Source organism: Mesoplodon bidens (genome assembly GCF_964165515.1).
Source record: "Mesoplodon bidens genome assembly, chromosome: 5".
Classification (NCBI taxonomy): Eukaryota; Metazoa; Chordata; class Mammalia; order Artiodactyla; family Ziphiidae; genus Mesoplodon; species Mesoplodon bidens.
The window spans coordinates 95,511,599-95,536,950 of record NC_138161.1 but is presented as its reverse complement, the minus strand read 5'-3'; the positions used below and the strand labels follow the sequence as shown (position 1 = coordinate 95,536,950).

Below are 25,352 nucleotides of genomic sequence, written 5' to 3'. Positions count from 1 at the left end.
CTGCAAATGGGCACAAGGGTAGCCTTTGGGGTGACAGACATGTTCTAAAACTGGATTGTGGCAATGGTTTTACAACTCTGTAAGTTTTCTGAAAACTTATTGAATTGAGGGACTTCCCTGGTAGCGTAAATGGTTAAGAATCCGCCTGACAATGCAGGGGACACAGGTTCAAGCCCTGGTCCGGGAAGATCCCACATGCCGCGGAGCAGCTAAGCTCATGCACCACAACTACTGAGCCTGTGCCCTAAAGCCCATGAGCCACACTACTGAGCCCGCGTGCCTAGGGCCCGTGCTCCGCAACAAGAGAAGCCACCACAATGAGAAGCCCACGCACCACAACAAAGAGTAGCCCCCGCTCACTGCAACTAGAGAAAGCCCGCACGCAGCAATGAAGACCCAACGCAGCCAAAAAAAAAAAAAAAGAAAAAAAAATTAATTTAAAAAATTATTGAATTGATAAATTCAACAAAGTTTTTAAAAAGAGACTCTAAACTGGTAGAATCAGATACATACCTGTATAGTACAGCAATAACCACCTAATAAAAAGCCTACTCAAAAAAAAAAATATATATATACCTGAAAGATAGGTTCTGATAATCCTAGAAGCACCCGCTGAGCATTTGTAGGACCCAAGAAACGATGGACAAGGGAGGACCAGCCCAAGGAAAAATGAAATACAATATCCTCTTGAAAATCTGAACATAACTTATGGCAATTTAGGTCATAGCTGAGATCAAATTTCTTGCAAGGAATCAGTGTATGTAGTTTATTCTGTATACCAGCTGGAAGTAATGGCTTCAAATTTTCTAGAAAGAACCAAATTATGGTATTTTAGTTAACAACAGTAAATAATATTTTATAAAATATCTAAAGGATTTTATAATAAATCTTTTAACAAAGACATAAAGAAAAAACTACACACGAACTTGCAGACATAAATATTACCAATAATTTCTTGCTGGGATTGAAGCATAGAAGCATTGACTTCATTGGTGCACCGATCAGCCAAATTTCTTCCCATTCCATCTTCTATGTGCTTATTTAACTCCTGTTAACAATGGTAAATGTCCACATTATTTTTTCTCTAGAATATATGCAGATTTTATTAAAATGTCAAAAAAGTAGTAAACACTAAAATGATCTTATTCTTTTCTAAGATGATAATTCTTCTGTGTACTTTATAGTTTAAATTTATTACAAGAGTGCACAGGAGGGCTTCCCTGGTGGTGCAGTGGTTGAGAGTCCACCTGCCGATGCAGGAGACATGGGTTCGTGCCCCGGTCCGGGAAGATCCCACATGCCGCGGAGCGGCTGGGCCCATGAGCCATGGCCGCTGAGCCTGCGCGTCCGGAGCCTGTGCTCCGCAACGGGAGAGGCCACAACAGTGAGAGGCCTGCATACCGCAAAAAAAAAAAAAAAAAAAAAAAAAAAAAAAAAAAAAAGAGTGCACAGGAGACGTAATAGTTTAATCATGTACTGATTGCCATGAAGACGCTAAAATGGCCAAACCACTAAAGAGTGGAATAAGAGTCAGAATAAAATAAGGAAACTGTATCTGAATAACATTTAACTACAATTTAACTTACATTTTTATATACTTTCAATACACTTGGAGTAGGATGAAACTCAGAACAAAATTCATCAACCAAAACAGAGAGTCGACAAATTTCATCTGTCATTGCACATGAAACCTAAAAATATTAAAATATTTAAACAACATTACCAACTACTCAAAAAAATTAAATTGAAAAAAAACTTAAATATTCCTTTAAGGTAACAGATAACATTTTTAGCATTATCAAAAGTATTTCCATTCCCAGATATTATAATCACAAAGACAAAGCTAATGTTACCCACCTTATTTGCAACCTCCTCTGTAACCTCCCTGATTTTTTTCTTAACATCTAGTGTTAAAAGGTTCATCTGGTTTCGGATAAAGTCCAGTCTATCAATTTGGTCTTCCCTCTCTTCTATTGAATAAACCCTATTATAGTATGAAAAGGAATTAATATTCAGGGTATATTAAAGTCCCAAAGAAATTAAGCACAAACACTCACTTATATATTGAACCATCTGCTAGCATGATAGAAGAAAAAAAATCTTGTATTTCAACATCTAAAAGGATTCAAATAATATTTCACTTATAAAATGTTTTACAGATGATTGGATATAAACTGTCTCTCTGCTCATGTGGTACCTGAATCCCACAAAGGATTAATAAGGGTGCTAAATCTCCACCCATTTCATAGATATGAACAGTCAAAACAGAATTAACTCAATATTAAGTCTACTTAATAAACAGGGGCCAGTAAACAGCACTCTGCAAGCCCAATCCAGCCATCCGTTAGTTTCTGTTAAAGTTTTCTTGGAATATAGCCACAACCATTCATGAAACTATTGTGTATATGGCTGCTTTTGCTCTAAAACCACAGAACTGAGTAGTTGCCAAAGAGACAGTATGGCCTACAAAGCCTAGAATATTTACTATCTGCTAAAATTTGTCAACCCCTGGATGATATAGGAAAATAAAAGCCTGAGATCCTTTTAAGATCATTTTTCCCAAGACATCTGTTCCCAAGGCAAGATTATACAAACCACCCTCAAATCACATCTTTTTTGTGCTACGTTTATTTCAATGTCCTATATTTTTATAAAAATTAAGGTCAATCCAGTGGACGAATACTTACTTTGGCTACCATAATAAAGCAACTGAGCTCACTATACAGAAACAGTGTGCACAGGGCCAGAGATCAGAATCTGGGTTCTGATCCTTGAGTTTTATATGCTGCAAATTCTCTAATGTTGTACATAATGCATTCCTGCTAAAGTGTCAAAATTAGGCAACAGACCTAGATATGAGTGGAGTTTTGTTCTCAGCAAGATCAAATACATTTAAAATCCCCAATTTTATATCTTGGATTTAATCTTAGATGCTTTATATCTTCCCATTGATTGACTTAAGCCCACTTAAAGGTCCAATTGAGGCTTAACATCATTATACTTATAACATCTAATAACATCTTAATCTCTGTTTCAAGTACACCAAGTTTGTGAGAACTACCCTTTTCTTCGACTAGTGTTGGCACTTTCATGTATTCATTTTCATCATTACAAGGTAATAAATGGAATAAAATACTGCAGTATAGTATGACATATAGAGTAATGCTTACCAAATTCACTTTCTGGCTGGCAGGTAGTATCACCTTGTTTGTTTACCAGCTGATATAAAACCACAACTGGCATAAAGAAGTGATTTCAAGGTTTCAATGTATGAACATATGAAAGATGAGTGATAGGTTGAATGTAAAAAGAGGGTCACCTGTTTTGGACTTCTTCGAGAAATTCTGCTGAAGAAATGGTTCTTTCACTGCTTTAAAGACATTTAAAGCCACTGAACATTTTAAAATCACAGCTCACACACGAGAATACTGAGATCCAGGGGATGTAAATGATGTATTTGTTCAAGGTTGTAAAAAAAATATTTACAGTTTCAAATATTCATTAAAAAACATGCCAGTAGGCATCAGCTAAACCTACAGGGTTGATGTTAGTGTGAAAGGTATTTAATAATATAAAAATTTTAAACCTTAGTCTAAAGAATTCATATTGACACAAAAATAATTTTTATTTTGCAATAAAATGAATTCATACCTTTTCTCTGCTGCTGCCACGTTTATTGAATCCATTATGTTTTTCACAGTTTCTAGTATCTGTTTAGCTCTGATAGTGTGCTGTTCAAACTTTGTTTTCACTGCTGACTGCGAGATACACTCCTGCGAGGGGCCCAAGCCATAACACATTACTGTAATTCCATCCCAACATTTTCAGGAATTTAAACACAAAAGCTTGCTGTTTGGAATGTTAACCAAAACAGACATAAGGATAGAAAATAAATGGATGACAAACACAACTTAAAATTATAAAGGTAAAAAAAAATGTCAAAAATTTAAAAGTTAAAGGCTTTAACAGCAAGTTCATAGCTTTGTGTAATTTTACACAGTAATGTGCAATGGTTCTTTGACTATATTATTTTTTAAAATAAATTAAAAAGGGTGCTATTTTCAATGTTAAACAAGGCTTCCTATTAGGATTACTAATTTTATTTGGATCACCTTTAATCTACTTCTAGTCCATCTATCTTGATTTTTCTCATATTTGCAATGAAAACCTCATGAAGTTCTTAAGCCATGAAATAGAATTCTACATTGAAAAAAATGAACGATATGATCACATAAAGTTAGTAAAAAGGACTTCTACAGATTAAAGCTTGAACAAACTGAAAAATACTATTTAACAGCAAACAACCTAAGTAATATTTTAAATTGTTCATAGAAAAATATCTAAAGCTATTTCTAAGATAATCCCATTATTGTCATTGGACTACAGTGTGTGCATACAGGTCAGAATGATGCCTTATCTCATGCTTCACTTTCAAGCTAACTGTAGCTCACAACTTACTAACAGTTGTACAAATCAATTAGTGTTTCATGACCAGTGTTTTTTACACAGAGAATACATCAGAATGCACCACATATGATCATGGATGTTTCTTTTGTGAAATTTTATTTCAGTTTCAATATATGTGCATATTACTTGCTATTTAAAACATTTACTGTGATTCATCATTTAAGTGCTAGCAAAATTATTAAATTAAAATTGGCCTTTCACTTTTACATCATAGAAAAGTCAAATTCTGTACTGACATAACATTTGAAAACAACGCAAGTGTAGAGAAATACTATCTGGTCTTTGAACAACCAAGAACACTCATCTGGGTCACGACATCAAATTAGGGATATACCCCCCAACTCTCCAATATTTCCATGAATTCATCTCCTTGAACTTAATATAAAACCAGTACAAATTGTGGTAATTACTTCTGAAAGTAATTACTATCCTTTATCAAAATAAATAGCTTTTAAGCTTTAAAAGGTAGTCACTTAATACTCTAGCACTATATTTGTTATGGTGAAATCATTAGTATATTATATATTCATTCAGTGTTCTATTTATAATCTATGCTGAGCCTTCACATCTCTAAAATGATTATTTCACTAAGACAGAAGAGACTTTTAAATTCTCTCTTTGGTATTTTTTTGAGGTATAGAAAACAAAGCAGATTCATTTCTTTAGCTATAGGGCACATGAGGGTAATTCATGTAGTTAACAGTTTATGTCTTAACTCAGAGCCCATTACTTTTTTTCAGTGCATAGTCTTACTTTTGCACATTGTCAAGCTCATTTATACATCACTCAATTATCACTAATCCTGAAGAGATTAGTAATAAGAAGTTACAGTATTCCTGTTCTGTATATGCCAAAGCAGAAGCCACCAATATCTACACAATATTAAATATTTGAAGTGCAAACTGCTTATTTTTTAATGACCAAAACAAAGTTTTAATTTTACTTTAAATAACTATCTCATAAATTGCCAAATTAACCGTCACAAAAACAATAAAAGAATAAAAATATTTTTAAAAGGAAAAAAAGTTAAAAGAAATTCTGTTCCTCGATGAAGCAGATCTAGATATCAGCAATGAAGACCCCAAATTTGTAGATAACAGCACAGTATTAGAGCTAGACTAGAGAAAAAGAAAAGACCTCCAAAAGTTATTAGGCAATATACAAGTTACTCCTTGATTCAAAAATATACACTGGTGAATAAGTATAAAGAAGAAAACAGGCAATCTTTTTCTAATTAAAAAGTATCCCACACTGACGTTCCCGCTGATCAGAAAAATATCAGAAGTCAACTGCAAAAGGAATACTCTATTCCAAACTAAGTACAGGGAATGCTAATTTATTTTTTTTTAATATTTATTTATTTGGCTGCACCAGGTCTTAGTTGCAACATGTGGGATCTAATTCCCTGACCAGGGATTGACCCCGGGCCCCCTGCATTGGGAGCACTGAGTCTTAGCCACTGGACCACTGGGGAAGTCCCAGGGAATGCTAATTTAAATAAAGGTTCTTTACTGAACCATTTCTCAGAGCCCTTTATACACTAATATACTTAAGAATCTCCATGGGAGAAATATATAGCATGCAGCAGTTCCCAGACTTATTTTATCAGGAACTCTAATTTTCCAAGGAGAAGTTTAAAATACTACACCAGACAATTTAAATTCCATCTTGTCAGAGTATCCTGTAGGCTGTAAGATTTAGAACCAAAGCAATAATCACATCTCAATTATCATCATCTTCTGATTTTCTAATAACATCTACAGAAAACAGCTGATGATTTAGTCATACGTAGTTACAAATTTGTAAATATTAATATTTATGTGTAATTAAGACATACAGGGCTTCCCTGGTGGCGCAGTGGTTGAGAGTCTGCCTGCCGATGCAAGGGACACGGGTTCGTGCCCCGGTCCGGGAAGATCCCACATGCTGCGGAGCGGCTGGGCCCGTGAGCCATGGCCGCTGAGCCTGTGTGTCCGGAGCCTGTGCTCCGCAACGGGAGAGGCCACAACAGTGAGAGGCCCGCGTACCACACACACACACACAAAAAGACATACAACCAGCTTGACAAGTCCCCTTGATTAAAGACCCTAAATACCCAATAACAATGCTATTTACCACTCCCAACGTATTATTTTGAAATATCTTAAACTGACAGGAAAATTGCAAGAAAGAACACCAAGATACAATATACCTTTCAAGTAAATATACCAAATGTTAACATTCAGCTTTGTTTACCTTTCCTTCTCTCTCTCCATGCAGATTTATATAGATAAGTCTATATAGATATTCATCTTTATACATACCTGTATATATTTCTTCCTGCTGAACAATTTGACAGTTCATTGTAACCACCACAGCCTTACTACTAAATATATTAACATGTGTCTCCTAAGAACGGGGACATTTTCCTATACAACCACAAAACAATTACTGTATTCAGAACTTTTATCACCGGGACAATACTATTAACCTAACATACAGTCCATTTCCAAATTTCACCAGTTGTCCCAGGAATGTCCTTCACAACAAATTCACTAACACAAAACTATTAAGAATAGTTAATGGCCAAATATTTGGGCAAAAAAATTTTAGATTGCTAAACTGCGTTCAGAATATACACCTGTCCAAATATAGGTTGAAAACAAGGAAACATATGAATAGAATTAACATTGATTTTCTTGACTGATTTTATTTAATTTCCAAGCCTTATTTAACTTGGTACCCTGAAAGTTCATAATATTCAGCTTCTTTTAAACCAAATGAATCTCAAGAGGTCCATGGCAAACAAAGATCAGACTGTTTGATAAAATGATTAACTTGGTACAGTTTTTCTTTACACAAAAATCATCTTATAAGACTACACACACAATATTGAATTCTAAAAACAGAGAAAATGTATATAAAGGCCACATTTTGTGATCACAATGCAAAAAAAATCAAGAAAAGTTAGATGATAATAATCAAAACATCTGAATTTTAATAACTCCTGTATTGAATAGGAAATGCCAAAAGCTATCATTAAAAATTAATCAACAATGAAACTGGATACTGAAACCTAGAGTACATCCAAAGCTACACTCACAAATTCATGGCCCTAAATCCTTTCTTAAAGACCAAAAAGCAAAAAACGATCCCACTCATATAATGAAAGCAGAAAGAAACTTTGTGTAAAGATTAACATAGAATTTAATGAATAAAAACCAAAAAATAGGGCTTCCCTCATGGCGCAGTGGTTGAGAGTCCACCTGCCGATGCAGGGGACACGGGTTCGTGCCCCGGTCCGGGAAGATCCCACATGCCGCGGAGCGGCTGGGCCCGTGAGCCATGGCCACTGAGCCTGCGCTTCCGGAACCTGTGCTCCGCAATGGGAGAGGCCACAGCAGTGAGAGGCCCGCGTACTGCACACACACACACAAAAAAAACCAGAACCCCCAAAATACTATGTATCAACTGATAAATTAACCAAAGTCTTTGGAGGAAAAGTAAAGCAATCAGATAATTGGTAAATCCAATTAAGGTTTAAAATACACAGATATTTCTTGTATCCTTTATCCATCTATATCTACATATAAGTATATATATAGATATAGAAAAGGAATACAAAAATTTTTTAAATAAACAATTTTATACTAAATCATAAATTCTCAGAAATGCACCAATTTATAGGAAGTCATAAATTACCAAAATTAGTTTTAAAAGTAACATATTTTAGCTTTGGCAAAAAGTTGAAAAGAGTTGTCAGTGCAGTTACCAAAAAAAGGTTTGGCCATCCAGACAAAATTTTTTGCCATCTGATTATTTCTTTAGGTAAATTCAAATAATTTCTAGCTGATTCTCATTTTATATCATAGTTTTAAACAAAAATTTCAAACTCTAAAGCCTAACATTCTCCATGCTCTTGCTCATATACAGTTTTTTCCATATATAATTTTTAGATGCTCAAATGAACTTTTACAATAAAAAAGTGAAATGCCAAGTTTCTTCTAAAAACATTAAAAAGAATAGTTCCTAAGTCTGCCTGATTATTGCAATCACTCAGGGAGCTTTAAATATATAACAGATTCCTAGGTCCATCCTAGCCCTACTGGATTAGTCTCTGAGATGAGTCAGGAGTCTGCAGTTCTCTAAAGTACCTCATCATCAGCCGGGTGTGAAAACCAGTGCTCTACAGCACATCTTTTATTCTTCTCATTCCCACCTCTTCAAGGAGATATTCTGGGAAATCAAATGCTGTACCAGGAACCAATATGAAAGAGGTGTAAATGTATAACTGAACAGTATATAATTTGGTAGGAGAAATCAATGACAAACACACATGCACACAAACACACAGGAAGAAAGAAAAGCTCAGTAAATAAGAAAAGACAAGGGAAACAATGATACGCTCCCCAATTATTTTCTCCATGGATGAAATGACTACAACTGGTAAGAGTGAGGAGAGCATTCAATCTCTTGTGAAAGCAAAAGGGAAAGAAGATAAACAATGGTCTTTGAGTAACTGGGATATCATATATCCTATAGCTTAGCTTGACAAGACACCTACTGATATCCCAGGGGCCTCTGAACAATCAGAAACATCTTACCAAGATAGCAGAGAGTGAGTTTTCTTAAACACCTTGTCTTTATCTACCTAATGGTCTTTCTCTCTCTCACCAAATTAAAAATAGGGGATAGTGAGCAAATGGTTAATTTTTAAAAATTCTGCCAAGTACATTCAACATTTATGTCCTTACTATTAAGACAGTTACTACTTATAAGGAAGAATAATTACTGATGGAAGTTTTTGTTCAGTTCTGAAGTATTTGTGTTCATCTGCAGGTGAGGAGATATGCAACCTAATAAGCACAACTAAGAGATAAATTAGAGTCAAGAAGATTAACAGCTAAAGAATTTTTCAGTCAATGTAGAAACTTTTAATGTTTCTGAATAAAACACCTACACCAAAACATAAGAGTATCTTCCCTCCCCAGTGCTGCACACACATTATCTATTCATGCACCTCAGCAGTTTAGATTCCTAAAATACAGGACCTATACCTTAATTATTTTTGTATTCGTTTGTTCAGGACATTTGGCATAAAACACAGAGAATTAACAGGTGACAATACAGTTTAGAAATGTAATTAACTTTTGTCCAATGACATTAACTATGTTCTATCAAAAGAAAAAAAATCTTCATTTTGCTCTATTATCCATTCCAACAGCAATTACATTTCTTTAATCTTGTGCCTGACTATTGAATATAGAATATTTTACCCACTAAGCAACAAAATATTAGAAACTAGTGTCTCATTTAAATACAAATACATTAAAGAAAAAGAATAGGAAGAAATTACAATCTTTAATTTTCCATTCTTATGGATCATCCATTTTGCAGGGACTTTCTTTCTTCCAACTTTCCTCGTTTTACTTGCTGTGTCAGAAACTACACTAAATAACACCAAAGATTATTGACAAAGGTAAGTAGTGAAAACAGAAGATTATGATCACTCTCCAAACAATGCTATGGTTTTACATTAGTCAGTACATTCACAAAATTCCTACCTCAAAGATTTGTTCAAAATTCTGAAACTCCTGCAGTCTTGCCTGAAATCCTTCTCCAAGTGCCCCACCTGTAATATAGGTGAAGATTTTAAAACCTAGTATATAGCAAGATAAGATTTCTAGCATGCTATTTTTATAATCTATTTGTATTTCAAAAGGATGAAATAATGAATACATACCACCTTCTGGCATCCCCTGGGCTTTGTGCTTTCTAGCACTAAGAACTTCCTTTGCAGAAACAAAAAAGATACGACTCCGTGCTTCTAAAGGATCCACAACTTTGAGCTCCTCCACCAAGAAATGTAGGCATCTTTCCATGTGCTGTCTGCGTACCTAGAGAAAAACAGGGTATTAAAAGAATTCGAATAATTAAACAAATATAACAGTTACCGGCCTATACTAAACTTCACTTATAGTGATATTATTATTATATGATATGGTAACAGTTGCCTTATACGTAACAAATCCAAAAATTCTAATAAATGAAGTTTGATACTTGCTGACAGGAAATCTTCCTCTTAACTTAATGATTCTTCCTTGAACATTTAAAATTCTGATGGACCATCAAATACTACACAACCATTAAGAAACATACTGTAGACAAACATTAGTGTTTAATGACATGGGGAAAGGTTCCTAATTCTGTATTAAGGATATATGATGTGTACACATATTTATGTAAATTAATACGTGGCATGCAGGCAATACCCACAAAACTAGGTGGCATTTTAATTTCTTCCTTAAGCTTTTATTTTCCAAATTTTCTACAGTGAAGCTATTAATACCTTTAAAATCAGAAATTAAGTGCTACAATAAATTTGCTATAATGAAGTTATTTTTATTTTGAAATCAGAACACAGATGGTATATTTTTCTTCTAAAAAACACTGGGGGGACTTCCCTGGTGGTCCACTGGGTAAGACTTCACACTCCCTATGCACGGGGCCCGGGTTCAATCCCTGATTGGGGAACTAGATCCCACATGCATGCCGCAACTAAAGTTAGCAGGCCACAACTAAGAAGCCTGCATGTTGCAACTAAAAGCTCCCACATGCTGGAACGAAGATCCCACATGCTGCAAATAAGACCCAGCGCAGCCTAAATACATAAATAAAAATAAATATTAAAAAAAAAAACTACCTGGAATTAAAATTGGGGAGAATGCATTAGCTAGGGATTGGAGCTCTAACATTAGGTTTAACAATAGCACTTGGGTATCTAAATTAGGAAGAAGGATTAGAAGTTAGTTAGGGTTTAGTACCAGCCTTTAGCATTATGGCTATGATAAGAGATCTCCATGTTAAGACTTAATAAAATTAAGATAAATAGGAATGGAGAAGAACAATTTGTGGGTGATATTTCCTAATTCTCTGATGGTTAAATGAGACCCCAATTTGAAAGAGTATGATTATAAAGCAAGAGTTAATAACAACAGGATATAAATCGTCATATTAAGCAAAATTTCAATTTGGGGGGTGAGGGGAAGAATGAAAGCAAATAATCTAACATGTGAATAGTGATGGGATAGTGTCAATTTTATTTTTTAATGTATTTTCTAAGTTTTTTTAAATAATAAACACATACTACTATTAAAATCAGAAAAAGTAGTATCAAGCAAATTAAATATTATTTGTAGACCAAATATCAGATTCTCTACCCTTTTTAAAATGAAGTTTCTAAAACCACCAGCATGACTAAAATGAAAAAAACAAAAAATACTAAGTGTTGGCAAGGATATAAATCACGTGGAACTCTCAGTCTGGTGGTAGGAATATAAACTGGTATGAGCACTTCAGAAAACACTTGGGCTGTATTTATTAAAACAGCATATTCTTGGGAATTCCCTGATAGTTCAGTGGTTAGGACTCTTTTGTTTTCACTGCCAAGGGGGCGAGTTCAATCCCTGGTCAGGGAACTAAGATCCTGGTAAGCCACGTGGTGAGGCCAAAAGACAAACAATAAACCCCCAGCATATTCTTAATCTGTAATCCAGCAATTCTACTCCTAGATTATACCCATGGATTACTGATTCCTGTGTTATTGACATTTTGAGTCAGATAAATCTTTGGTTTGGGGGCAGGAGCTGTTCTGTGTTATAGGATGCTTAACAGCATCACTAGCCTCTACCAACTAGATGCCAGTAGCACACACCCTCAATTGTGGCAACCAAAATATTCCCTGGGGGCCAAAATCGCGCAGCCACTTACATTGAGAACCACTGATATATACTCAGCAGAAATATACACCAATGTGCACCAAAAAGACATATACAAGAATATGCACAGGGACCTCTCTGGTGGCCCAGTGGTTAAGAATCTGTCTTGCAACACAGGGGATGCTGGTTCAATCCCTGGTCAGGGAACTAGGAACTCACATGCCACAGGGCAACTAAGCCCACGTGCCACAACTACAGACCTCGCACACCACAACTAGAGAGAAGCCCATGCACCACAACAAGACCCAACACAGCCAAAAAATAAATAAATAAAAAAGAATATGCATAGCAGCATTATTCATGATAGCTAAAAACAGGAAATTTATCCAAATGCCCATAACTATCAGAATGAACAGATCAATTGTTATTCATAGGATGAAATACCACACAGCAATGCACTTCAGCTATGCACAACAGTATGCATACATACCACAAATGTAATGTTGAGCAAAAAACCTGACACAGAAGTAGATACTATGTGATCCCATTACATAAAGTTGAACAACCAGAAAAATTAATCTAGGGTATCAGAAAACATGGTAAGTGGTTATTCGTGGGTTGGAGGACAGAGGCTGGAAATGGGGGATACTGGGGTGCTGGAATGTTCTGCTTCTTGATCCGGATCCTTCTTGATCTGGATCCTTACACAGGTGTCAAATTTGTAAATTAACTGAGCTGGACACTTATGATTTGTACACTTTTCTGTCATGTTATACTTAAATAGAGAATTAAAAAAAACAGGGGACTTCCCTGGTGGTGCAGTGGTTAAGACTTCGCCCTCCCAATGCAGAGGGCCTGGGTTCGATCCCTGGTCAGGAAACTAGATCGGCGAGCTGCAACTAAGGAGCCTGCCTGCCTGCGACTAAGACCCAGCACAACCAAACAAATAAATAAATATTAAAAAAACAACAACAAAGAAACAGAAGGACATTTCAAGATCTAAAATGACTAGATAGTACTTTTATAACATAGCTTTCCTTCAAAGTAGCTTAATACTCTGTCTCTATCACATATCCACTTCAGGTTTTCTGTAACTATATTCTTCTCAAGAGAATAGCTGCTTATGATGTTCTCTATTCTATGAGGCGTATTGTTTCTTCAGATAGCAATGTACACGACTGTATTTCAAAACTTAAAGAAAAAAATAACTTACATCTTCCATATATTCTGGCTCTGATGCAGAGGCATCCCAACGATTATTCAGAATAAAAATATTAGGCTTGGAAAGTCGCTCATTTACCTTGTGAAAAAACTGTTTTTCCTGAAAAACATGAAATATCCAACAGTATGTTTACTTTTTAAAGCTCCTTTATTTTTACCTTTATACTTGAAACTTTATTTGAATCTCAAAGTTTGAACCATTTAAGAACAGTGATGAACACCCACTGATAAAGGATCCCAAAGCACTCTGAGTATTAAACTTTCAAAGATGACAAAACGAAGATATAAGAAAGCAAAAGTTAAGATTTTCCTACTCCTCCCATCAGTCTTTTTTTGAAATTCAATTTAACCAATATTTATCTGTTTCTACTATACGCATGACATAAAAGATACTGCTAGATATGACAGTCCATATTTTCAAAAAGCTACCTCAAATCTTTTTGAAGATTTAGACTAAGTAAATAATAATGTAAGACACATGTACAACACATCATAATAAACAATAAAGGTATATGCCATAAATAGTATAAATATCCAATTGAAATTAGGAAATGCCCCATAAAGAAGGAAGTGGTGATAAAGAAGGGCTTGAAAAGTACTGACAACAGGGCTTTTTGAAGGATGAAAAATTGGGAGGGGGAAGAACTGTGCACAAAGAATAACATAAACAAAGGTACCAAAGTCAGGATGTGTATCAAAGTTTGTTTATCCAACACCTAAATAATGTAGTTACTCTAAAACAGATTTTAAACATTTCCCTATTTTTTATACCATCAGGTTGTAAACAACTGTCAGTGTTGTCACAGCAACACGGTTTATGTGATATAGATTGGGCCATATAAACACTAATAACACAGTGACAAAACAGGTCTTGCTGGTAACACCTAGGTTTTAATGGTGTTTGGCCATTTATATGCTTCTGATGAATAACATTTTTTTAAGATTATACAATAGTTTTAGATATTAGATATTGAAACTCTGGAAAGTTATTTGAAATAAGTCTGGCTCTAGACATTCTGGATAAATAATCTTCTATGTTTGACAGCAGCTTACAGTGTACACAGGTAAGCTGAAACCTACAGTGCACACAGATAAAGCCGGAAAAGGCTGACAAAACTCAAAGTATGAAAAGCCTTGCCTGCCAGATAGGGAGGTGAGGTGGGAGTGTTATACTTTATTCAAAAGACTTAAGCCAACAGCCTAACAATTCTGATGCCTATTCCTTCAGAAACTTGTAAATAACCACAGTGAATGTCAACAACACACATGTATCACACCGTGAACTCCAATATTCACTAGAAGCTAGAGCCATCAAACCAGAATCAGCCCTTCCAATCCCACAGAAACACAAACCCCTTCGTTCACCTCTGATATTAGAGATTCTTTCTAATCCATGACTTGGACTTCCTTCACTTTTCAGAATTAAAACAGACATCATTTCATTTCCTATCATTCAAACAAAATAATCATTAGACCCTACCGTATTCATTAGAGTTGATTCAGAGTTTGCAACCAAAACGAAGACATCAGCATCTAAGCAAAACTTATCAATCCAGCTATCCAGCTCTGTAGTGACATCTGTACCTGGACTAATGGGAATAAAATAAGAATTGTATTATATATTCTTTAAAAAGAAAATTTAGATTACAGAGAGATAATTTTTTTAAACTTTTAAGAATTAGTTGAAGTCTAAAGGATAGGATTTCTACCAGTTATCAGTCTGAAGCCTAGGAGATTTAAATTACTTTCTCAGCTATAAGACAGCAGTTGTGGAAAGCTGAGAATCTGTGCTTTATATACTTCTATTCTGCTGACAACCCCCAGAGCCTGTCCAATCAACAACTTAACAAATGCTAAAAAAAAGTTTATTTACTAAAGAGAGAAAATTTCGTGATTTTTGACAAAGCAAGTAACATGTTCACTATTTTAATCTTTTAAATCTTTATGCTTTGGAAGACTGGAAATAAGCAATGGAAAAACAGAAAATAAAACCTAGGCTAATATACAATCTATACTATAAAAAGTATAGTCCAACTGTCTATACATTGACTTGATATGTCCTGTGACAAATAGGCAAGTTAACAGGTTGGGGTCATGGATACAATCTGGCCATGAAATAAAGAAAAATTAATTAGTTAATATTATATTTAAACCAAATATTTAAATTTCCCAAGCACCTTCTCTCATCTGAACTATTTCTGTTGATTACTTGAAACTCGCTTTCAATCAAAAGGGAAGACCCTCAACCAAAAAAATAAAGATTTCCATAGAACACTGAAATTTTAACTGAAGAAAACAAAAGAGCACACCACAATTTTAAAAAATCATTTAACTACTTTTTTTGGTTAAGGACTATGCTAAAGAGATAGGCATTACCATTTTATTAAGCACCAGTGTAGTAGGATGATTTTTGAAAAAACATATTAAATGCAGGTTAATCAGAAGAGCCCGAATAAATTACAAAAGCATTCGATTAATTCTTGAACAATGAAAAGCTGTATGAACTGTCCAGTGGTGATTTTGGTAAACTAAGTCTCAAGAATAATTACTGATTAAAAATAATACCTATTTAGAGTTATCTATCTAGGTATCTAGAATGAGACAATCTCTAAGGCCCAACCAATTATCCAAACTACAAAGTCAGTCTAGAGAAAAAAGTGACAATTCTTGAAATTTCCTGTAATAGAATTAAACTGATAAATTGGCACTTTTATGAAACCATTAAAAAACAAAAAAATAATAACTTATCTATTCCATTACAATCTAGCAAATGAGAACAAAGCAGCAATTGAACATTTTTTTAAGCAATTGAACATTTAAAATTTTTACATACTACATGCTAAAAGCAAGCAGCATTTCTAAAAAAAAAATACAAATACGTATGTAGAAAACAATTCATATGTAATTTTACCTATCCACCAAAACCAGGTCATCTCTCAAGAGGGCACATTTTGCCTTTGGCCAAAACACATGTACAAGACAGCCAGCTTTCAAGTCTTTGTCCATATGAAGGGCATGGGCCAGCTGATTAACTGTCTAAAGTGGGAAGGAAAGAAAAAATAAAACTCTACTTGTAACAAAATTCAATAAAAATTTAAAATATTATGATTCGGTACATTTATTTTTGCAAAACATGTAGAAAAAGCAGAACTTTAAATCTTTTGAAATAAAACCATCTGAGCAATCCTGAGAAACCTGAGGTTTAAAATTACCAAGTAAGAAAAAAAATAAGGCCTTGAAACAGTTTACTCATACCTTTCTATAACGATAATCTGGGCTGGAAACATTCTAAATGTCCAAAAAATGGAACTCTGGCAATGAATCCCATGCAACCCCTGAAATTGATATTGTATGTATGAAAAGAAATTCACAATATATTAAGAGAAAAAAAGCAAATCAGAAAATAGCATATATGGGACTTCGCTGGTGGTGCAGTGGTTAAGAATCCACCTGCCAATGCAGGGCACATGGGTTCAATCCCTGGTCCGGGAAGATCCCACATGCTGCGGAGCAACTAAGCCCGTGCACCACAACTATTGAGTCTGCGCTCTAGAGCCCATGAGCCACAACTACTGAGCCTGCATGCCACAACTATTGGCCCGCCTGTGTGCCTAGAGCCCGTGCTCCACAAGAGAAGCCATCGCAATGAGAAGCCCGCACACTGCAACGAAGAGTAGTCCCTGCTCCTTGCAACTAAAGAAAGGCCACGTGTAGCAATGAAGACCCAGTGCAGCCAAATAAATAATAAATAAATAAAATTATTAACAAAGAAAGAAAATAGCATATATGATATAAAACAATTTTGTTTTAAAAATACAGAGAAACACCAATTTAACTCTATACCAAAGAATTTTGGAAGTGTAAGAGTTTTGGAGTTTCTTCTCTTTTTGTCTAATTGTATTTTCTGACTCTTCTAAAATGAGTTTATTGCTTAGTAATAACGGGGGAAAAATAAAGGAACATCACTAGGCAGTTATTTATTCACACAAGCCTGCTTTAAATCAATGACTGTGTCTTCTCTTTCCACTTAAATTTCCTAAAATATTTCTATTTCTCAAGATGACTTCTGACATACATTAGTTCATTACCTTTCATGTATGTGTTAAACATACAATTAAGTACAAAGGGCTTAAGACAAAATTAATAATCAAGGAAAGGGCATCAGTACACATACCTCGATGGTTCTTTTGTGACTTGTATGAAATTTTAAAGGGAAACATCTATTTTCAAATGGGCACAATAGTCCTGAACAGGCTTGAAGTGAATCTCCACAGTAGACAATGTTAGGTAGGGGTTTTTCTGCTTGCTTTCATAAACTTTTTGATAGAATTATAAACTTGTATTAAAATCCTGATACCTGGGCTTCCCTGGTGGCACAGTGGTTAGGAATCCACCTGTCAATGCAGGGGACGCGGGTTCAAGCCCTGGTCCGGGAGGATCCCACGTGACGCAGAGCAGCTGGGCCCGTGCGCCACAACTACTGAAGCCCACATGCCTAGAGCCTGTGCTCCACAACAAGAGAAGCTACCGCAATGAGAAACCAGCGCGCTGCAACGAAGGGTAACACCCGCTTGCCGCAAGTAGAGGAAGCCCGTGCGTAGCAACGAAGACCCAATGCAGTCAAAAATAAATAAATAAATTTAATTAAAAAAAAAATCCTAATACCTTACCTATAAAATTAAAATAATAAAAGCACCCACCTGACAAGAGTTGTGGTGAGGTTTGAGTTATTAAAAGTATTTAGAATAGTGTCTGCTACTTATCTTGATTATAAAATAAGTGATTCCTTCATTTGTATGGCTTAAAAATATTTTCATAACTATCATCTTATTTATTGTTTGTAAGTAATCTGAAGGGTATTAGACAGATTGAGTTACTTTCTCTGATCAAACAGCAAACTCACAGAAGGAGGACTAGACCTATGAGTTCACCTACAGTTTAGCCAAAACTAAAATAGCATGGATCTTCACACACTGAACTTTTGCATTTGTGGGAGAAATCTTACAACTTAAGAGAAAGCGAGTATAGCGAGAAGCAGTGTCTTTTACCAATTGCTTTCATTCCAGAGTAAACATCTTGCATCCTAATTGCTTTTTATTTTTGTTTGGCTGAAAAAAATCTAGTGCCCCTGAATTCCTTAAGAAATTTATGAAAGGTAGGGAACTACCACTGGCCTTTATCTGGTAAAGCTATAACATTTACTAATGAATATGCTTACCAAATATTCCAAAGGCAAAAACGATTTCTAAAGGCACAGATGTGTCAAAAACAGATTCCAGAGTCCAATTTTTTAAACAAAGTTTTCTTTAGGAAGACAAGATTTGAGATTAAACAGCAACAACACACTTCAATAATGTTCTTTTCACCAGGAACACTATTTTAAAAATTTTATAAACTTTTAATTCTAATTTACTTTCATTTAGGTGAGGACAGGTTTTATTCTTCCAGTAACTTAGCTCTGAAGCAAAAGAATTTTAGAAAATTCAAAATATTAGTGATGGTTTTAAAAGCTATGAACAGAAATACTAATGGTTCTTCCATCTCTAGCAATGCAGATATCTTGTAAAAATTTTTTAAAAGAACAAGTTAAGGACATTATTTCAGGTACATTATGTTGCTAAAGATCAAACACTATACCTTCACATTCTTTTTTTCATCTGACCCTTCTGTCATGAGATAGGCTTTATCTCCATCCGTTCCTTCAACACTCAGGAAGCAATTGGTTGTATGGCCAATTCCACTAGGGAGGACTTTATCCCACAACATGGCATTGATAACAGAGCTCTTCCCACTGCTTGTCCTGAAGAATGAATACACAAAATCATGACAAAACATAACAGTAAAAACTTTGTTCTTTCACTGGGTCAAAGGCCAACTTTTTTAGAATGCAAATTTTGTAAAACAAATTTCACCAGATTACAATCTGAAATCACAGCCCACTCTTCCCATCACAAGATGTGGTCTAACATCCCATCTTAAATCTGGGCTGGACCTTTTTCACATGCAAAGCTCATTCCTATTTCTTCTTCTCAAGCAGGACAACTGAGTCATCACTTCTCCAGGAGGTCTCTTCCCTCCCACTCCTATACCACCCTAACCTGGGGTAGGGCCTCTTTCATGGACCTACTTCATACTAGACTGTTTAAGGCCTTGAGAATATGGTCAAGTGGAAGAAGCAGATAACAACATAAAACAAAAAACAAACAAATACAGAGCTTTGAGAAAAGTTTTCAAGGACATAAACAGGGTGCTTTAGCAGAGAATAACTGAGAAGGAATAACTTAGAGTGGTCCGGAAAGGTTTCTGCTGTAGTAACATTTAGGATGAGATTTGAAGAGTGAGAAGGAGTCAGACATACAACAAGGCAAAGAGAATTCTAGGCATAGGAAATTCCAAGTGCTAAAGCCCAAAGATGGGAAATAGCTTAGAAGGCCTACGAGGTTAGTGACTAAATAAATGCTTCTATTGGTGAACAGCACATGATATCTGAACAACCAAGTGGGGGCCTCGTCATTTCTCTTTGCATCTCTAGTACCTAACAGAGTGACTGGTACATAGGTAGTTAACAAATGGTCCTTAAATTAATGTATGAGCTGTGGCAGAAATCATTCTACCACTCCAGAAGTTTCATTAAGGAACGGCACTTCTTTTTCTCCCTCTGGGAATCATGGAGCTGAAAATCCTTTTGGAAGGCACACCTGATAATCAATAGAAACTTAAAAAGAGTAAGTCACAAATTATACTTATCTGTTTTTCTATTCTTATAGCTGGCTAAGAAGCCAATTCTTAGAGATGAGCATCCTTAAAAAATAAAAATATGATTGACCTTCATAAAGCTTTATTTTATACCAGGAGCTAAAATGAACAAGTTCTTTTACATGCTAATAGCTTTTAACATTTAATACAGGCAGAAACTGTTGTGAAGAAAAGGGCGAAGAATATCACTTGCTGCAACGTCAGCAACAAAGCTGCGGATAAGAAAAGCTAGTATCTGGAAACTACCCTTGAGAAGAAATAATATAGGATTACCTGCCAAAAAATGCCACTTTCATGTGTCTCCGAGACAGCACCTCACCAATGATGGAAAGCTTATTTTTATACCTCTGTATTTCTATCAGATCATCCTCAGTAGCTACTCGGTCAAGTTCTGGATTCTTGTATGTTGCTGTAAAATTGAAATGGTATTAGAGAAAGTAATATAGGTGAATATTAAGTTAATTATAAAACAGAATACTTAAGATATGCATATATTTGGGGTTTGTTCTATATTAACATGATATTTGAAAATAAAAATAACATGGTATCTGAATATTTGGTAAAAGGTGAGTGCCTCGTTGCAATGGGTCATAAGAATACTGCCCAAAAGAATTTCAAAATTATTAAAAATTACAGGGGTCCAGTCAAAAGGGTACTTATTATTCATCTAGGTCTCTATTCATCTAGATACAAAATACCCACCTAAGACAAAAAAGCATTTCTGAACAGCAAAACTAGAACCTAATATCCACCTATTATTATTCCATCTTGACAGGAGCTTCAAATCTTGAACTGAGAAGAGGGATTCACATGCTAAGAGTGAGGTGTGAATGGGTAGTCTCCCCAAAATAAAGATATGGTTCAAGGAGGTCTTCAAGCTAGGTAATACCTTGCTATCTTACTGCTTCTTGTCTGCTTCCCACAGGGGTGGAGCAAGACAGCTCCTTGAACATGAATGAAAAGAGAATTGCAGACTGTAACCCACTCCTGTCAGGTTTGGGAGTAACTGCCTACCCCAGTCCCAATCTCTCTTCGTCCAGAGATGGCGGTAGCTGGGAAAGCAACGATTTGAAAAGTAGGAAAGTATCTCAGTTTTGTTTATATTTCAGGAATATATATTTTTACATTTTTATCATCTCATTTTGAAGGTGAAAACATGAAGATTCATTTGGCTATCTGAATGGTCCTAATTAGAGACAAATACTGACACAACTTACTGAGTGACCATCTAATTAAACTTAAGCTTCACATCTCACCATACTTTTCAAGTACATTGATAAAATATGTGCAATTTGGTGAATAAAGGCAAGACTGGCTTAAATACCATTACATTCATCTTTGTTTTTCATTTCATTCTTGCCTTCTATGTGCTTCCTGATTTACTTGCTTTGCCTCTTTTTTGCAACATTTTTTTCTGAGGTTTTAGAACCAGTAATGTAAGCAGATAGGTTATGGGGTCCCCGGAGAAAGAGAACCAGAAATGGTTTTCTTGACTTAAGAGAATCCATTCTGGCCTAAGCCATTTTGTGATCTAAGCCTGGCCACAATACTCGCCCTTGAACAGGTCTCAGTAATCGATGATCTTAAGGGAACAAAGGAATGCAGCAAAAGAGAAAAGGCAGCCAAACAATAGTGAGTGATAAAGGAGAGTCCCAGTTCCTCCTCAAGAAACATACATATATATGTGTGTGTGTGTGTGCACGCGTGTGTATATCTATCTATCTATCTATCTATCTATCTATCTATCTATCTATCTTTGAGTTCTGCAGGAACTAAAGTCCCCACCCAGGTGGAGAACTGAATGATGATGTTGACCCTCCTGACTTCAGTCAACTAAGAACCTGGACTCTGTTGATCTTTGCTCCAATTCTATGCTGAATTCTCCTCTGCTCAAGCCCCTTCATGAATACACATGTACCCTTAGCTTAAAACTTCCCCAATTTTGCTGTTTGGGGACACACTGCTTTGGGAAAGATCCCGTGTTCTCCTTACCTGCTGCAAGTAATAAATCCTTCCTTCTCCCGATCTGTGGTTTGGTTGTCTACTGGCTTGATACCCACCAATAACAGTTAACAATGAATTCAGATTCTAAAGCTGAATTCACTAGCTCCTAGAGTTTATAGCTCCTAGCATCTATTACATGCTCAATACACAGAAGATGTTACATTTAACTTCATTTTCACTTCCCATCAACTTTTTTAGAATAAAGTATTATTCAAAAGTCACCATGCCAGCTCAAATTCTTTCCACATTGAAAACTAAGATTCTGAACCAGTATTTTTTTCCTCATTCAACGCAAAACTTGTGTCAGATCTGGTAATACGGACAAAATAAGGCAGGATCCCTACTCTCAAGAAACTCAAAATCTGGTGAAAGAGAATTAGGAGGGAAAAGGAAAAAAGTTTGATTCTACCAACCTACCAAATGTTTTCCCACTGTCACAGGAGTTTACAGAATCCCTCCCTTTTCACTGTACGCTTGAAGGTCAACAATTATCTCTAAAGTAGTATTTCCCAGTATGACATTCTCACTACCTTTGTTTGAACAGTTACACTGTTTAAGAAAACTCCTTTTTCCCTTTTCCCACTGCATCCCAGCCTCATTTGAGAAGATAAGATAGGTCTCAGATCTTGGCTTAACTGCTGAGTTGATGGGGGTGATAAGTATAAATGGCTAAATGCGGGCTGCCTGACTTTCAGTCTGGGCATTTACTAGCTGCGTGATCTTTGGTAAGCTGCTTACCTTCTCTGTGCCTTAGTTCCTTCATTTTTAAAATGAGTGTGATTAATATCCGCCTCAGTGTTGATGTGAGGATTAAATGAGTTATTAATAAAATAAAGTGCTTAGAATAGGACCTCACATATGCACTTCTTAGTTGCTATTAATATAATTCAATCTTCCTCCTTTGGAGGGCAGAAATGGGTTTTATTTTTTATGGTATCTCTCATAGAGCACAATCCCCTGTATGTGTTCAGTAACCAAGACTGAAAGAATAAAGCACCTTTATATATTTTCAAAAGTAATTATTTATAAAACTTAGAGGAGCTAACCTTCAACAAAATGTGATCCTTCAGTAACAAACTCCAGTAACTGGTCAAAGATTGCTGTAATTGTCTTCTTAGCCAGCACAAAGTGCTTCAGTGGAGAAGCAGTTTCTGCCATTATGCTGAAAATAAAAAGTTAGAAAAGTACAAATTAAACTGGATGATGAAGACATGTGAGTTAACAACACTTCCAGCAACATTAACTCCCCAACGAAACAAACTTCCAAACTTTTAGATATATTTCTGGGGGGAAGAAGTGTTTTATTTATATATTCACTTTTTGGCTGCGTCAGGTGCGGCGCGGGGTGGGGTCCAGAGTGCGTGGGCTCTATAGTTGGGGCACACGGGCTCTCTAGTTGTGGAGCACGGGCTTAGTTACCCCATGGCATGTGGGATCCTAGTTCCCCAGCCAGGGATAGATTGAACCTGCGTCACCCCGCATTGCAGGACGGATTCCTAACCACTGGACCACAAGGGAAGTCCCTGGGGGAGAAGTGTTTTAGTCAGACAATTAAAGACTACTTTTGGGTGATATTCCACTGAATTCTATTGGCCAAAATCTTGATTGCAATTTCTACTTTAGTTCCCTTTGCTGATGATGAAACTGGCCAAATTATGATTGCATGTGACTCTTTTTGGGCCTCTCCCTGCTGTGGCCTCTCCCGTTGCGGAGCACAGGCTCCGGACGCACAGGCTCGGCGGCCATGGCTTACCGGGCCCAGCTGCTCCGCGGCATGTGGGATCTTCCCGGACCGGGGCACGAACCCGTGTCCCCTGCATCGGCAGGCGAACTCTCAACCACTGCGCCACCAGGGAAGCCCTGCATGTGACTCTTAACTACATGAGGGAACACGGCAGCGAGTGACATGAAGCCAAGTTCACGAACCGTAACTAAGTTATTAAGTTTTTCAACCTGGACCTCTAGGTGGGTGGAGGTGGATATGCAGAATGAGGAAATAAAATTCCAAGATCATAATACAATACTAACGTTTAGAAAGAAGTAGTTCTCATCGCAACAAATAAGGAGGCAAGTCTTAAAGCGAGTATTAACGTTTCCAGCCAAAGTACCAAGAACTTCAAGGTGTGTAAGTTAAGAAAAATAAGTTTTGGTGGCAGCTTCTCCTGAAAAGACACCAAACAAAAACGATCACACACCAGTCTAATCCTGGTATGCATGTGTGTCAAATGCAGCAGAGGGACCATAAAGAAGGCTGAGCCTTCCAAAGCGTCAGGAAATGACAGACCAAAGGGGACAAGCGGGAAAGCACGGTGGGGGTAACAACTCGGTTCAGCTGGTGGTGAACGCCGACCTTGGAGAAAGGCCTTCCCCGTCCTCCACACCAGGCGCTGGCGCCCCGCCCGCAGGGCTCGGAGCCAGACCCCACCCCCGGCCCGCTTGCGCCGGCCGCGGCTACCGGTACCCCGGGCTCGCGGGCCTAACCCGGCCACCAGCCCTACTAGCAACCGCAGCAGCTCCCTTCTTTTCCGCAGGACCGCGGCGGCGCCTCGTCACAGAGCGCCCCACTCACGACTCCCCGCCCCCTGCCCCCGGCAGGACGAAGGTCACCCGAGCAAAGTGAACCGGCCCGCGGCCGAGGCTACGGGCACTCACCCTGTCCTGGCTCCGACTTGTCACCCAGCAACCGCACCTCAGCCACAGCCCTCAAGCCGCCTCATTCTCCCAAGAGAGGCTGGGAGACTGGGAGGCGGCGGGAGGAGAAGCAAGAAGGCGGTCACTTCCGGTCTCTTGCCCTTCCCGATTTGGTTTGCCTCCGTAAACGGAAGTGATCTACTCCGAGCGCCATTTTTCTTAAGGGCAGAAGGCAAGGAATTGTTGTGAGCAGGCAGTGCAACCAGAAGAATGCTTTTCCTTTCACCCCCAACTTCTGCATCGCCTCCCTCTCCCTTCAAAGTTTCCAAAGCTCTGCCCAGCCTAGGCGTAGCTAGCTGTCAGTGGCTCGTTTAGTGAGGGAGAGCTAAAAGGAGGAGGGGTGAGATGAGATGAGGTGGAGTTAGGGTGTCAGACAAGGATTCCTGCTTACTCGGCCAGCAGCAATAAAGGAAAACCTTTTGGCCACTACCCTCTGTTCTTGTGTGATTCACTTCCTGAGCTTGGAGTACAGCGGTGTGTGTGTGTGTTGAATTAGAAGTGAGACTTAGAAAATTG

General features: G+C 36.9%; 1 protein-coding gene across 2 annotated transcripts in view; it reads right to left on the bottom strand.

Moving 5' to 3' along the window:
• MFN1 (mitofusin 1) overlaps positions 1 to 24,899 on the bottom strand; it is a 34,245-nt gene extending 9,346 nt beyond the window's left edge. The window contains exons 1-15 of one of the 2 annotated variants that reach the window (XM_081234561.1): positions 24,798 to 24,899; positions 24,174 to 24,307; positions 23,192 to 23,307; positions 20,415 to 20,550; positions 19,023 to 19,185; positions 16,297 to 16,421; positions 14,866 to 14,974; positions 13,378 to 13,485; positions 10,190 to 10,343; positions 10,011 to 10,078; positions 3,652 to 3,773; positions 1,858 to 1,984; positions 1,587 to 1,691; positions 946 to 1,048; positions 577 to 806 (exon numbers count right to left, since the gene is read on the bottom strand). In XM_081234561.1, the coding sequence (XP_081090687.1) occupies positions 577 to 806; positions 946 to 1,048; positions 1,587 to 1,691; positions 1,858 to 1,984; positions 3,652 to 3,773; positions 10,011 to 10,078; positions 10,190 to 10,343; positions 13,378 to 13,485; positions 14,866 to 14,974; positions 16,297 to 16,421; positions 19,023 to 19,185; positions 20,415 to 20,550; positions 23,192 to 23,303 (1,662 nt within the window). In that variant the 5' untranslated portion in view covers positions 23,304 to 23,307; positions 24,174 to 24,307; positions 24,798 to 24,899. The remainder of the gene's footprint in view (positions 1 to 576; positions 807 to 945; positions 1,049 to 1,586; positions 1,692 to 1,857; positions 1,985 to 3,651; positions 3,774 to 10,010; positions 10,079 to 10,189; positions 10,344 to 13,377; positions 13,486 to 14,865; positions 14,975 to 16,296; positions 16,422 to 19,022; positions 19,186 to 20,414; positions 20,551 to 23,191; positions 23,308 to 24,173; positions 24,308 to 24,797) is intronic. The other variant, XM_081234562.1, reaches the window with a different exon arrangement.
• Positions 24,900 to 25,352: the final 453 nt, after the last annotated feature.